At 36.6% G+C, this 13,387-nt stretch overlaps 3 protein-coding genes across 3 annotated transcripts in view; 2 read left to right on the forward strand and 1 right to left on the reverse strand.

Annotated features, from left to right (window-relative positions):
* Positions 1 to 9,421, reverse strand: part of LOC145222302 (isoleucine--tRNA ligase, cytoplasmic-like) — a 61,527-nt gene extending 52,106 nt beyond the window's left edge. Inside the window, exons 1-10 of the mRNA XM_080088401.1 lie at positions 9,244 to 9,421; positions 8,383 to 8,539; positions 7,844 to 7,963; positions 7,155 to 7,346; positions 6,583 to 6,732; positions 5,432 to 5,587; positions 4,532 to 4,627; positions 2,989 to 3,111; positions 1,252 to 1,442; positions 327 to 527 (exon numbers count right to left, since the gene is read on the reverse strand). Coding sequence (XP_079944527.1) covers positions 327 to 527; positions 1,252 to 1,442; positions 2,989 to 3,111; positions 4,532 to 4,627; positions 5,432 to 5,587; positions 6,583 to 6,732; positions 7,155 to 7,346; positions 7,844 to 7,963; positions 8,383 to 8,539; positions 9,244 to 9,362 — 1,505 coding nt within the window. The 5' untranslated portion in view covers positions 9,363 to 9,421. The remainder of the gene's footprint in view (positions 1 to 326; positions 528 to 1,251; positions 1,443 to 2,988; positions 3,112 to 4,531; positions 4,628 to 5,431; positions 5,588 to 6,582; positions 6,733 to 7,154; positions 7,347 to 7,843; positions 7,964 to 8,382; positions 8,540 to 9,243) is intronic.
* A 572-nt stretch (positions 9,422 to 9,993) lies between these two features.
* LOC145223238 (origin recognition complex subunit 4-like) lies at positions 9,994 to 13,145 on the forward strand. Its single transcript, XM_080089622.1, has 3 exons — positions 9,994 to 10,331; positions 10,796 to 11,605; positions 11,942 to 13,145. The coding sequence occupies exons 2-3, from the start codon at positions 11,304 to 11,306 to the stop codon at positions 12,942 to 12,944; spliced, it is 1,305 nt and encodes a 434-aa protein (XP_079945748.1). The 5' UTR covers positions 9,994 to 10,331; positions 10,796 to 11,303; the 3' UTR covers positions 12,945 to 13,145.
* Positions 10,037 to 11,124, forward strand: LOC145222502 (uncharacterized). The gene is made up of 2 exons (XM_080088638.1): positions 10,037 to 10,331; positions 10,796 to 11,124. Exons 1-2 carry the CDS (start codon positions 10,037 to 10,039, stop codon positions 11,122 to 11,124), a joined length of 624 nt encoding a protein of 207 aa, XP_079944764.1.
* Positions 13,146 to 13,387: the final 242 nt, after the last annotated feature.

Raw genomic sequence — 13,387 nt, forward strand, 5'->3', positions numbered from 1 at the left:
TGGGATCAGCCCTGACGGGTCGATGCAGACCAGCGATCACGGCATACTCGTATAGAATTCAACTTTCGGCGGATTCTCCAGTAAGCCTGTGTAGCTCAGTTGGTGCCGGAAAGACTCCTGTCGTGGGTTCGAATCCCACCGCAAGCTAGATTTTCTGGCCTACGCCCTGTCATATGGTGAATGCTTGGTGACCGGCTGATTCGGCGTAATGGCCTCCTCAATAGGCTATGATTTCTGGTTTGAGTAGATTGCGTGTTTTATAGTAGCGCTATTCCGTTTTAACACACAACTAAGTGTTATGCAAACATAGTAATCCAAAAACCAACTTTTCTCTGTGTAGATCGGTTATGCGAATTCCGCTGAGCTCAGCAAGTTCGTCTATGGAACCAATACAAACCACCTCCTCGTAATCATCGCTCACCCACAGGGGTATGGGGGTTCCCCAGTATCGGTTACGCGATATTGCCCAGTCATGCGCATCGCGCAACCAGTTTGCGAACCTTTTTTCTTTGACTGCTTCAGGTACCCTGTAGGATTGTAAAAATGGGGTTTAGAGAAATTTGTACAGGTCATGTTATTTTACAGATTCGTTGAACTATTAATGATTTAGTTTTGATACAGGTTGATTATTGTTAAAAAAACATTTCATAGTAACGAAAACCTTTTATAAGAGTCCAGGATCGGTTTACGAATCAGGCCCGAATCCGAAAGTACAAGCTCGAAACAAAGTCCTATTTAAGTCAAAAAGTTATAAAAAAAAACACGGTTGCACAATAAAGCCGAGTGTGAGGCTGGGCCCAAATTGGGCCTGTTTTATTCTTACTATAAACCGAACCCGAAAGTACAACTCAGAAACCGATGTTGTTGTTTTTTAAAGCCCGAAAACTGTAGCCCGAACCGAAAAGTACAAGCCCGAAACCAGGCCAAAACCCGATTTTTTAAAACAATGCCCGAGTTAGGCCCAAAAGTTATTTTTGCACAAACCGCACGCGAAAGTTGTGCCATCAAACAGAATAGGTGGTGGAATGGCTTTTTAGCCTGTTTTTAGCCAATACGGCCGATCTCTTGTTACCAGCTGCACTGATCAGACCTTATAGGTTGAAACAGTGTGCACTGTCTGCAGCTTGAAAAAAAGTAATTGATAACATGTCGTTATATAACCCAAAGAACCATCCTATGGAACCCGTATAGGCCGCAATTCCTTTTGCTAAAAACAACAGTTTTAGATACACAAAGCAGTTTTAAACCTACCAGTAACTTTTCGCGTTGTTTTCCAGCAGTTTGTCTGTGATTTGTTCAACTCGAATGAACCAGCTGGGAACGGCTTTGTAAATAAGCGGTGTTTCTGAACGCCAGCAAAACGGGTAGTTATGTTTCGTGGTGCTCTGGTGCACCAAGCGACCTTCTTGCTTCAGATGTTTACAGATGTTTTTGTCGGCGTCCTAAAAACGTTATAAATGATTAAATCATGAATTTGACCAAAGACCAAAGACCAAACACCAGACCAAAGTTGTAGGTCGGGCCGGCTTCGGGCCTGACTATTTTTTTAAATAAATTTAATTAGCAAGTAGCCAGTTGCTGGACCTGATCTAATGTCGAACACCCTTTAAACGCCTTGTTCAAGACCAATTGTCTATTGCGTTTGTTGTTTTGGTTTTTACTTAAGGTTCAATTATAGGCCTGTAAATCAAACTTTCGGGGCCTAAACGGGCTTTTCAAAACGATTCGGGTTCGGGCTCCAGTTTCGGACTCGTTCCCAACTGTGTATCAGACATGTTGTACATACTTGCCGGAAAATTAATATACTACTCAGTAACATTTTATTATATTTCCAAAACGTTTAGACTTTTAGCCACTGTTTTGGCATATTGTTTTAAAAATCACTGTTGGTATATATATAAGGAAATTGACTACAAAAAGACGAATACCGAAATGTCGATTTCGTATTTTATGGTTTGCTGTTAGCAATATATAGCAACACTTTAAAAAAGTAATGTTGTAATACATGCTTTGAAAAGTCCAAGTTAACCCAGTGTTTTGTTTCGAAACTACAACACAAGAAACGGAATCGAGTTACAGCTGACAAAGCATTACCTGAACAAGCGTTTCGTCCACCAGGTCGCATATTTAACAAATTTGTCGTTCAACTGGTGTAATGCTAAAGAAAATACTAGTAGGTTTTGTCAAAAACTTGTATTTTTGCTAACCCCTACCGATCTGGTGGGCGAAACGTTAGCAAAAATATAAGTTTTTGACAAAAACAACTAGTATCTTGTTTTAGCATTACACCAGTTGAACGACAAATTTGTTACATAAAGCATAACCTTCCATGTTCTGTTCAGCAAATGAAACAATCATTCGGAAAAGCTACTGCGCTATTTTGAAGGAGATGGTAATTGATACACGAAATATGATACAGTTCTGTGTAGTTGTTTGTCCTTAGGATAATGCTTCTGTAGGCCTATTGGTTTTGTATGTAGATTTGAGCCGCAAAATCGAATTGATGTGTTTTCTATTCATTTGGTTGTTTTAACAAAGCAAGAAAGCAAAAAAAACACTATTGCTACAATTATGTGGCTTAACTTTTCTTAAGGAGATATTAATATCGGTGTTATTTAGGGATTTTACATTGATTCACCCCTGTGTCTTTCAAACACAAGAGGCATGAAGTTTCACGAAAACAAATAGTCCAAATTTTCACTGCATTTGTAGAATATTTATGGCATAATACGTTTTGTTTTGGCGCAGGGAAAAAAGGCAAGAGACTCAGCTGGGATTAGAACCCAGAACCCGGCAAATACAAGCCACCGGGCAACATACAATGTAATGTTTCAACAATGTTAGGTATTATGTACTAGTAGTACTGCTACTGAAAGCTTTTGGGGAGATGTGTTCAAATATAGTAAAAGTATCCAAAAACTTTTGTTCTGGGCGATAATGGTACATTGGACATATTTTGACATTTCGAACCACAGAAATTTATCTCACCTTGACATATTGTCCGACAAAGTCTGTCACTTCCTCAGTGAACTTCCCGCTTGCGTCCACAGGACAAACTGGTGTACTATCCTTCTCGAACACGCCAGCAGCCAAACATACCCGATAATCGTCCTGCAAAGTACAGGGATATATTAACGAAAAAAGTTTTGTTTGGTGCAGTAGCTATATCAGTGCTCTTCAACCTTTTTTGGTGAGGTGAGCCCTTAAAGTTGTTGTGACGAACTTATGCAACCTGTTTACTTAAAAGGTAAACTGAGGTAAAAAGCGATACGAAAAATAGCGTGGGCTCTTTGGTCTCGACGTACATTAACGGGCAGCCGCATTTTTGATCAAAAACTTTTGACGTAAATTAACGTCAATCCGCACTGTGCGCAAAAGGTCTTTTAACGTAGATGTACATCAACCGCACTGAAAGTGTTAGACATCAACCTGAAAGTCAAATATAATATCCTAAAAGTCAAATATTAATGGTTCATTAAAAGTTTGTAATGCACCCTTGTATAAATTTTCGTACTGGTGCACCCCATGCATATTTTGGTGCACCGTGCACACCGGTTGAAGAGCACTGGGCTATATAACTGTATAAATCAATAAATCATAAAATATAAGTAGATAAATTTAAGTCACATAGATTCGTCTCCTATCTGGTGTAAAATACGGGACAAATTGCTAGTTACAATGTGATAAAATTGTACAAACTGTTATAGAAAAAATGAACATTTTACCTATAGCATTTCCAATTAAATATCCAGGTCAATATAAAAAAGAAGTGTTGGATTAACCCAGTAGTTCTCAAACTGTGCGTCGCGACGCCCTGGTGCGTCGTTTCAATTTTCCAAGGGCGTCGCAGAATAGTTTCGTTTCGTGACTTTTTGTTGTTGTATCAATAAACACAACTTTAATAATAAGTTTCCTCATTCACTTTTATTTGCTGGTGCGTCGCAAGACCAGAAAACTTTTCCAGGGACGTCGCAACAAAAAAAGTTTGAGAACCACTGGATTAACCTCATGTTAGTTTTTTTTAGGAAAAGTATCGTGATTTTAACCGTGAGTTGTATTTTTAAAGGACAAGATTAACAATTTACACATAGTCACATACCAAGTCTTATCTGCTAAATTCCAAGACATTGGACAAGAATACTTTCCAAACTATCATTTATGTTAAGCAGACAAGTTTAATACTAGTAACTGCTAAATCGTATGTCCGCCCAGTTACACGATGCGTTAGTTTGCCAATAGTTTATGAGCAGCTAAACAATGGGGTTGGTCAATATTTCAAAAAAGAAGTCTGCCAGTGCCAGGCATAAAGGCACCGCTTAAGACAAAACACTTTAGTACAATTTTAAGTTTTGTATGATCAACTGTTTTTTTTTTATGTAAAAAGCAAAATTTACACAGTAATAACTGAAAAACCAACCTACACATAGCTGCTAAGGGCATGACTAGTTTATATATACCATTTAAGTCCTCAAGAATTTTAGCTTTGCCACAAAAATCGAGCCATACATGCTGGTCCGTATTTATCACTTACAGCTCCAAAGAAGGGGGCTTGATGTACAACTCCTGTTCCGCTGTCGCTTGTCACATATCCATCACACAAGATACGGAAAGCACCAGTCTCTTTCATCTAAATGTAGTAATTTTTATTTACAATGGCACAACATAATCAGCAACAACCTGACTAATAGACATGATCCACTAGGGACAGAACCAGTGGCAGGATTCAAATCTCGTCAGTCGGTTCTATCACAAAAGTCATATTTTTCAACCGGTTCTGTTACAAAATGTCCATTGACAGTAACCAGTAATGCTAACCGGTTCGCTGATCTCATAAAATTTCGTGAGACAGTTCTATAAAACCGGCGTGAACCGGCTGAATCCCACCACTGGGCAGAACCAATTTTTGTATTATCAGAGGAGATTTTATAATATCTGAGGTAGAAAAAACGCTGTGTGGATTAAAAACTGTATCTGACTTTATGTGGAACATTACCTAATTTGGTAAACTTGTAACTAACTATAAAGTTTTTACAAACTACTGCACTTAAAAACAAGGACCTAAATGTGATGTTATCAGTTTAATAACCGGAATTTTGAAACATTTTTCCAAATTCAGGGTGTTAAATGCAGTGCATTGCATTAATTTTTCACTGACAATGCAAGTACATGTATATTTTGCCTACTAGGAAACACACCTCCTTTTTGAAAACGCAAATTTATGGGAAATTTGTGGATTTAATAGGCACAATCACTACAATTGGTATTTTAATTTTCTCACAGATAAATGGATTCAAAAAAAAAACATCATTTAGGTTGCACTGACAAAGTCTTATTTTTCAACCAAAAAACAGCAAACCTGAAATGTTGGTATGTTACTAGTTCAATACAGTTATTTTATGCCTGATTGAAGTAAACAAGGGTTTCTACTTACATGGGCAAAATATGGAAACAATGGTTTGTAGGTTTTCCCCAATAGCGTTTCACCGAGAAACTTCTCCAGTATGTCATACTCCTTTTCATTCTTGTACAATGCTACAAGACGTGCCTCCATCAAAATGTAAATGTTGCCAGTGGTAACATCTTTCACCTGCATACAGATATATGTTTAAGTCAATTCAATTACTTGCATCATTGCTAGGGAAGGGCCGAGCCTGGCTGAGTCAGAACCGCTGTTTTTGATGCTCGGCGGAGCAGTTGCACAATCTGATCCTCGCATTAAATTTGCACATTCATGTTAAATACTAAACTAGAGAAATGGGATCCAAGTACAAAAATGTCATGTTTTTATTGTGTTGTGGTGGTTAAAAAACACATACTTCTGGGGCCTTTGAAAGCTACAAAACTAGTGTGGAATTGGAAAGGTTTGTGACGTCGCAAGACACCAAGTGTGCTCGGCCAAGCAGCGAGCGTCATGATGCTCGGTGGGTGTTTAACCAAACTAAACATTTGTAATTTTGGCTATCCCCAATTGTCACAATGAAATTTGCGATTGTGGAATGGTTTTGCTAGACTGCAAGAACAGCAAAAAAACTTTTAAATTAAGGTAACTGCCATGCCACAATCACGTAGAAGAAAAAAAAATTGGCTTTCCTTTAGCTAGCAGGGCAATAACAAAATTGCTGCACAAGCATTTTATCAATAGGGACTTTATTTAACAAATTTTTGTTCAACTGGTGTAATGCTAAACAAAATACAAGTTTTTTTTTGAAAAAAATGGTAATTTTGCTGATGCGTTGCCCACCACAACGATGGGGCTTCTTCAAAGCAATGAAGTGAAATATTTGCAACCACACAAACAAAAATGCACAGGAGCAGCAGTTGATGAATTTATTACAACGTTATCTGTGCAGAGAACAGTTGCGCGCGACACAAAGTAACAGCGTATAACTAATGTCGATAATTGCTGGAGAACTGTATTTTTACACTTTTGTCACTAACCGATTTTTTACATTCAAAGTTGAACCAAGTATCTGTTATAGCAATAATCTCAAATTTCATAAGTATATTGAGGCTTATGTGATAATTTACAAAAACATGTCAATATAGTTTTTCACTCAACACAGTATTTCTTACACCTCATACCTTTACATACAACATCTTCGGGTTAACGCAAAGACCAAGATTGCTTGGGAGAGTCCACGGCGTTGTTGTCCATGCAATCATCATCGCATTGGGATCCTCATCCAATGGAAAGTTGATGATAACTGCCGGGTCAACTGTATCCTTGTAGTTCTGCAGTAAAATAAATAACTCTTCGTTCAGTGGTTCCTAACCTAGGGCAGTAGCCTGTTAAATGATAATGTTGGATTTAATCTATAGATCCTCCTTAGGTAATAGCATTGGTTCTTAACCTGGGTTTGATCAAACCCCAGGGGTTCGGCAATGCTGATTTAGGGGTTCGACGAAGGTCTTTTAAAGTACAAATACTCGGCAAACGTTTTACGTTGACTGGGCAATGCTTGGAGCGAGACACAGTATTGAAAAGGAAAACAACATAATTACAATGACAAAAAAGGCCGATACCAATAATCGGTAACATGTCAAATATCTATACACAAAAAAAAAAGCTAAATTTCAAAGTTTATGAGCCATTGAGGAACTGTTATTACTAAAAAGCATGAAATAGCCGCAAGCAAACAAATAACTTCACAAACCTGGTTGGATTCAAAGTTAGACAATGGAGTATTGCATCCAGTTGAGAACGGCATTACTTTAAATCCCCGATAAACAAAACCTTTGTCATAAAGTTGCTTGAAAACCCACCAAATGGTCTCCATAAACCAGGGGTACAGGGTCTTGTAATCGTTTTTGAAATCAATCCAACGCCCCAATCGCTTTACAATTTGCTGCACAATAAAAAATTTGCTTTACTGTGTGCCTGTACATATGTTTTTTAACTTTTTATCCAAAAACCAAGCACCAGACTTTATCTTTCAGCTTTTTTACGGAGTTAACTAAGTTCTAAAATATGAAAATATATACAGTAAAACTCAAGGAAACCGGATTCAGTTTTACATGATCTCCGTCTAATTTGGACAAAACTTTAAGGTACAATAAGGTTGAAATGCGGTAAGGCTTTAACTGATCGACATCGGTTAATCCAGATTTTTGCCTAGTCCGGACAATTTTTTTAGTCCAAATTGTTTACTACATATGCTAAATTTATGTTCAAAATGTAATTAAACTTTTCAAATGCAAATGATGCAAAATGATCAATGCATGGCTGTTTTCTAAATCCTTGTCTTGCAAATCATCTTTTTGTACCCCACTAGGAGGCGATGGCAAGTCACTTATTTAAGCTTTTAACAGAGATTAGTTGAAAACAAAAAAGTCAAGCACTTACCTCCCAATCACCAGCATATCTCATCACAATGGATCGACACTTCTTGTTGTATTCAGCAATTCCAATTTTCGCCACATCTTCTGGTCCTTTGATGCCCAAACTTTTGTCAATCTCATATTCCTAAACAAATTAATCAAGGTCAATTGTTACTGCAAACATTTTATGCCACCAGCAAGTTTCATTTTACAAGCAAATATACCCATATCTTTTTTATACAGGCCACATTTCAGGCAAAAAAGATTGTCCTAAATATATTATTAAGGAAAGTAAAAATGTCATAACATCAGCCTGTAGCAGGGTGTTGACCGACTGGTCTGCCTTCATTAATAATTGGATTGCCTTTAACAACACATATATTTAGGTTGGCTAAACCATTTCTTAAAAAGTCTGAAGGACAACATACACTTTTCAAATCATCCATTGCAAACTTGGATTTCAAAGATTTGAACAAAATTTAGCATGTTAAATCACTATTGATTTAAATACAAAAAAAAAAAAAAAAAGTTGTAACAAAAAAGAAAAAAGTCTGTAGCTCTTACCACAGGCAAGCCATGACAATCCCATCCAAACCTTCTATCTACATAGAAGCCACTTTGATGTGCATATCGCGTGACAATATCTTTAATGGTTCCAGCCAAGATGTGCCCATAATGAGGAAGACCAGTTGCGAAAGGTGGTCCATCATAAAAAGCAAATCTAAAGGTAAGAAATGTCAAGAAAAGATGTCTAACACACAAATTACAATGTTAAACAGGATCACAACAGTGTTTGACATTTTTTTATTTTTTTTGTTGCATGTTTTATGTCAAACTATAGTTCAACAAGAGCGTTGTCTCATTTTCATGGTTATGTACTTGCAAGTTGGTGATTTTAGTTTGCATAGTTTAGTTTCATGGAAAACCAGTAAAACTGACAAACAAAACTTTTTCAGTCTCGTCGATGAAAGTCACATCAAAATAAGATTGTGCAAATGTATCAAGCCAATAGATAGTAAGTGGCAGACAGTGGACACTATTTCGACCTATAACTTGTGGCACCGAACAGCATAGGTGAGGGATGGCTTTTCACCCTGTTACTCCCAACAAATGGGAGTGCCCTTGGATGGCTACACTAGCCAGTACCACCTATCCCCTGTCACCAGCTGCACTGATAAGTCCTTTTAGGTCAAAACAATGTGCACTGTCTGCACTCTGCAGTTTAAAAATTTGCCACACACACACAACGCATCAAAGCACTAAAGCTATTTGACATGTCAGGCTTCCGAATATTTTAGGTTTGGCAAAACATGTTCAAATGTTAGCAGTATTACTATGTTTATTACTCGATACGCGTTTTGCAGAGAGCAAAACATTATGGCAAGTAACCACTATCTGCAAATTATTTTTGTATAACTACCATACCTGGGACGACCCTTGGATTGCTTCAAAGATGTATGAAAAGCATCGAGTTTATCCCAAATTTCAAGGATCTTTTCCTCTTCATTGGGAAAGTCAAACTTTTCCGGTACAGCTTCAACCATTTTAGTTTTCCAATAACCTTTGAAACTATGTTACCTAACAACTGTGAAACACAAAATATTGTACAGATCTCTGTAGGGTAAATAATATCGAAATATTTTAAAGTAATAAAACTTATATTTTCTGACTTAAGTGCCATAAAAGTCTAAATATATAACAAAACAAAGATAACACCAAAACTAGCAAGGAAAAAATACTACTAAATGCATGGTTTTTTAACAATTACCCATAAATAGTAAATAAACCAATTCTTTAAACAACCATTATGTGGCAAATAACACTTTATTTCCTTGTAATGTTAACAGTAATGGCAGAACAAAAAAATAGTATAGTTGCACATACATTGAACTCAAATATGATTTACTTTATCGTTTCACATAGCAAAGCACTTTGAATGCATCCAGGCAAAATTAATGTCATGTAAATACATCCAAACTATTTAAAACTTAATAAAGTCATCCCCATCATTCAAAACAAGCACACTAACTTACAAAAAAGTTCCAAAGTTTCAAAACAAATCAACATGATGCAACGACGCAACATCTCACAGAAAAAACATGTCGCAAAATATTGTTTCTATGTTTTACACGTGCGCCGTTAACCACTCATGCGGAACACATGAAAACAAACCAGTTTTAAATGTTGTTTCCGAATTGTTTTAGCACAATTTAGATAAATGTCGGTTCGCGAAGTGCTTCGTGAACATTGGAAGGAGCTTGTGTCAACATTGCATGATACTGGATATATTGTTGAGTTTTTGTATGCTGAACGTTGTGTCAACGAGCGTCAGTATCAAGTTTTAAAAGCCGAACAAATTCCACTCGATAAAGCTGCAAAGTTATTGGATATTATTTCAAACGGTGGATCAAGAAGTTTAAAGCAGTTTTGCCGCTCGCTTGAGGAAGAGTATCCCTGGATAAATGAGAAAATTATTCCAACTGCAGCAAAATACGGCATATCACTCTCACATGGTAAAATTTTTGTTGTCTGTCTAAATCACGTCTGTATTTTTTCTGGATTATTTTGGGTTGCTTGGTATTTTCTTGCAGAGTCAGGGATGCATAATCTAGTATATGGGTACAGTCCTAATTATAGTTTGTTAATGTAGATATAGTTCTCTGTTAACCCAGTCTGCAGAGTACGGCAGCTGCACGCACGATTTTTTTTTTAAATTTTGCACACCCATTTTCTGGGGTTACACACAGAAATTTTGCACTTAAATCATTTGCTTAGGACATGTTGGTCCTGCAAGCCAAAGATCTCATGGGGAGCTACCATGTTCTGTGAACTGACTGTTAACCACTGCATGGTCAGCCATACCCAAATGGTCACACTTTTCATAGTTTTTGGGAAACACCTACAGTTCTACTACAAGCCTTTAGAGATGCAGCATTTGGAATCGTGGTTAAAAATAATTTCTCGAAATGTTTTTCAGAGGAAGAATTTTCAGAAGAAGAAGTTTCAGTTTCAATTCCTGAAAGCTTGGTAAACGTTGTTCCTACTGAGCAACAACTGCACAAAATCAGCAAAGTCCTCTTAAAAACAAACTGGGAGTGTGCCTTACTCACTCTTGGTCTCTCATTAAGAGATTTAGAGCAAAGCAAAACAGAAAATTCAATACCCCTGTTGCAATGCTTGAATTTATTGGTATTGTGGCTTCGAAGAAATGGAGAAAATGCAAAAGTTTGTGTATTGTTCAAAGCTATACAGGACTCAGATGTTGAAAATATGTATTTAAATGAAATTGTGCAATGTTTTTCATGAATCATTTTTGTAAACTGTATTTATCTGCAAACAGTTTTGTTTGTAAAATCTTTTTACTAGAACTTTATGCGCTTTGAGTAGTTTTACCACTTTTCTTATTTTTTTCACTGAGAACTTTCTAATTTTTTTACTTTTTTGTGTAGGAATTTTTTATATCATGTAGATAAACCAAATCTGGCATGAGCAAAATGGATAAAACACTGCTGGAGAATGCTAAAAGCATTATAAAAGAGAGACTATGTAAATCAGGTTACTCACATAACGTCCGAGCTGACATTGACATTGCTGCTCTTGACCTTGGAAACCTGTTACAAAGGACTGTGGAATTTGGAGAAAGCAATTCGGTTCTTGTTGTTGGGGCAAAAGGCAGCGGAAAAAGCACCTTGATTAACCGAGTATTGGAAGACATTCACAATGACAGCAAAAATGCCAAAAACTTGTTGATTGTGAAACTAAATGGATATTTGCAAACAGATGATAGGTTTGTTTTTTACATATTAACGATTTTTTAAGTATTTATGCTTATAACAGTAGAAGATTTTGAAGTGATTTTCTTAAATTATATTGGAAATTATTGGTTGAGGCAATAATGAAATGTAATTATCTTAAACAGAAATCTAAAAATAATACTTTCAGGACCAGGTGCACCTATACTACTTATATGCCTGCAAATGTGCCTTCATTTTGTATTTATTTTCATAATTTCAAAGTTATTTCTTAATTTTGAAGACTTAACAAACAGTAAAAAGCCTAGTATGTAATTTAATGCAAATTTCATAAATTAATGCTTACACTTACTATGACTTTGTTTGTTTAGAATTGCACTGGCAGAAATTACAAGGCAACTCAAACTGGAAAACACAATTGGTGACAAAGTGTTCGGGTCTTTCGCAGAAACTCTGGCATTTTTACTTGAAGCTTTACGATCAGGTGACATGTCAAAGTCACAACCAATTATAATTATCTTGGAGGAGTTTGATCTATTTGCACAACATAAAAATCAAACATTACTTTACAACCTGTTCGATATTGCGCAAGCGGGGACCACTCCTCTCGCTGTAATTGGCATCACATGTAGACTGGATGTTATGGAACTACTGGAAAAGAGGGTAAAATCTAGATTTTCCCATCGTCAAATTTACATATGCAACCCATCAACACTTGAAAACTATGTACAGCAGTTTACAGATGTATTACTACTGGACAAAGCATTTGGAAAAACTGCTAAGCATAAAGCGTTTGTGAAAAAATGGAGCAGCCATGTGGAAAACTTAACAAAGAACAGTTCAGTGCTGGAGATTTTACATAAACAGTACGATTACTGCAAGGAAGCATCCCCATTACACCAAATTCTATTTTTACCAGTCTGTTCTCTGAGTCAAGAACATCAAGAAATTACTCCTGCAGACATTGCTGAATCATCGCAATTGATATTTAATGACTCCAAGGCAAACATACTTCATGGCGTTTCTGTTCTTGAACTCTGCCTTATCATTGCGATGAGTCACTTAACTAACATTTACGAAGGGGTGCCTTTTAATTTTCAGATGGTGTATAATGAGTTTTTAAAATTCTCGCAAAAAAAGTCACACATTCTGCAAAACTACACTAAACCAGTCGTTTTGAAAGCTTTCGAGCATTTAATTGAGCTTGAACTACTGAAAACCAAAGACCACTTTATGACACATTCTGGAAAGCTTCAGAAGGAATACAGACCTATGATACTGCTGGTGGACCATAGTCAATTACGAGAAGCAGTTGCTAAATATCCTGGCTGTCCAACTGACGTCAAACAATGGGCTGAATCCTCTATAGTTTAATTTAAAACTTTTTTTTGCACAAGTATGTCCACTATTTTTTGTTCAAAGACTTGTTTATTTTATCATCTTATGATTAGATGTCTCATGTCGATTTACACAAAAAACCTACTGGCATCAAACTATAACTTAAGCTTACTTTAAACTTTAAATCCTAAATATGGCTATGTAAGTGAACAGTCAAATAAATGCATTTGTATTAGATGTTTCTAAATGGTAAAGCATCAAGGCAATATATGAGAAGCTGCGCCAGTGCTTACTGTTTCGACTTATAAGATCACATCAGTGCAGCTGGTGCCAATAAGGCCAATCTCTTGTCACCAGCTACACTGATGAGACCTTATGGGTCGAAACAGTGTGCACAGCCTGCAGCTTTTCTAAATGTTGTTTCTAAAATGTCAGTGCAACAATTGGGTTGTATCTTTTTAACCCATCTGATTTCTACA

The sequence above is a fragment of the Phallusia mammillata genome, chromosome 4, assembly GCF_965637545.1.
Source record: "Phallusia mammillata chromosome 4, kaPhaMamm4.hap1.1, whole genome shotgun sequence".
In the NCBI taxonomy this organism is placed as follows: Eukaryota; Metazoa; Chordata; class Ascidiacea; order Phlebobranchia; family Ascidiidae; genus Phallusia; species Phallusia mammillata.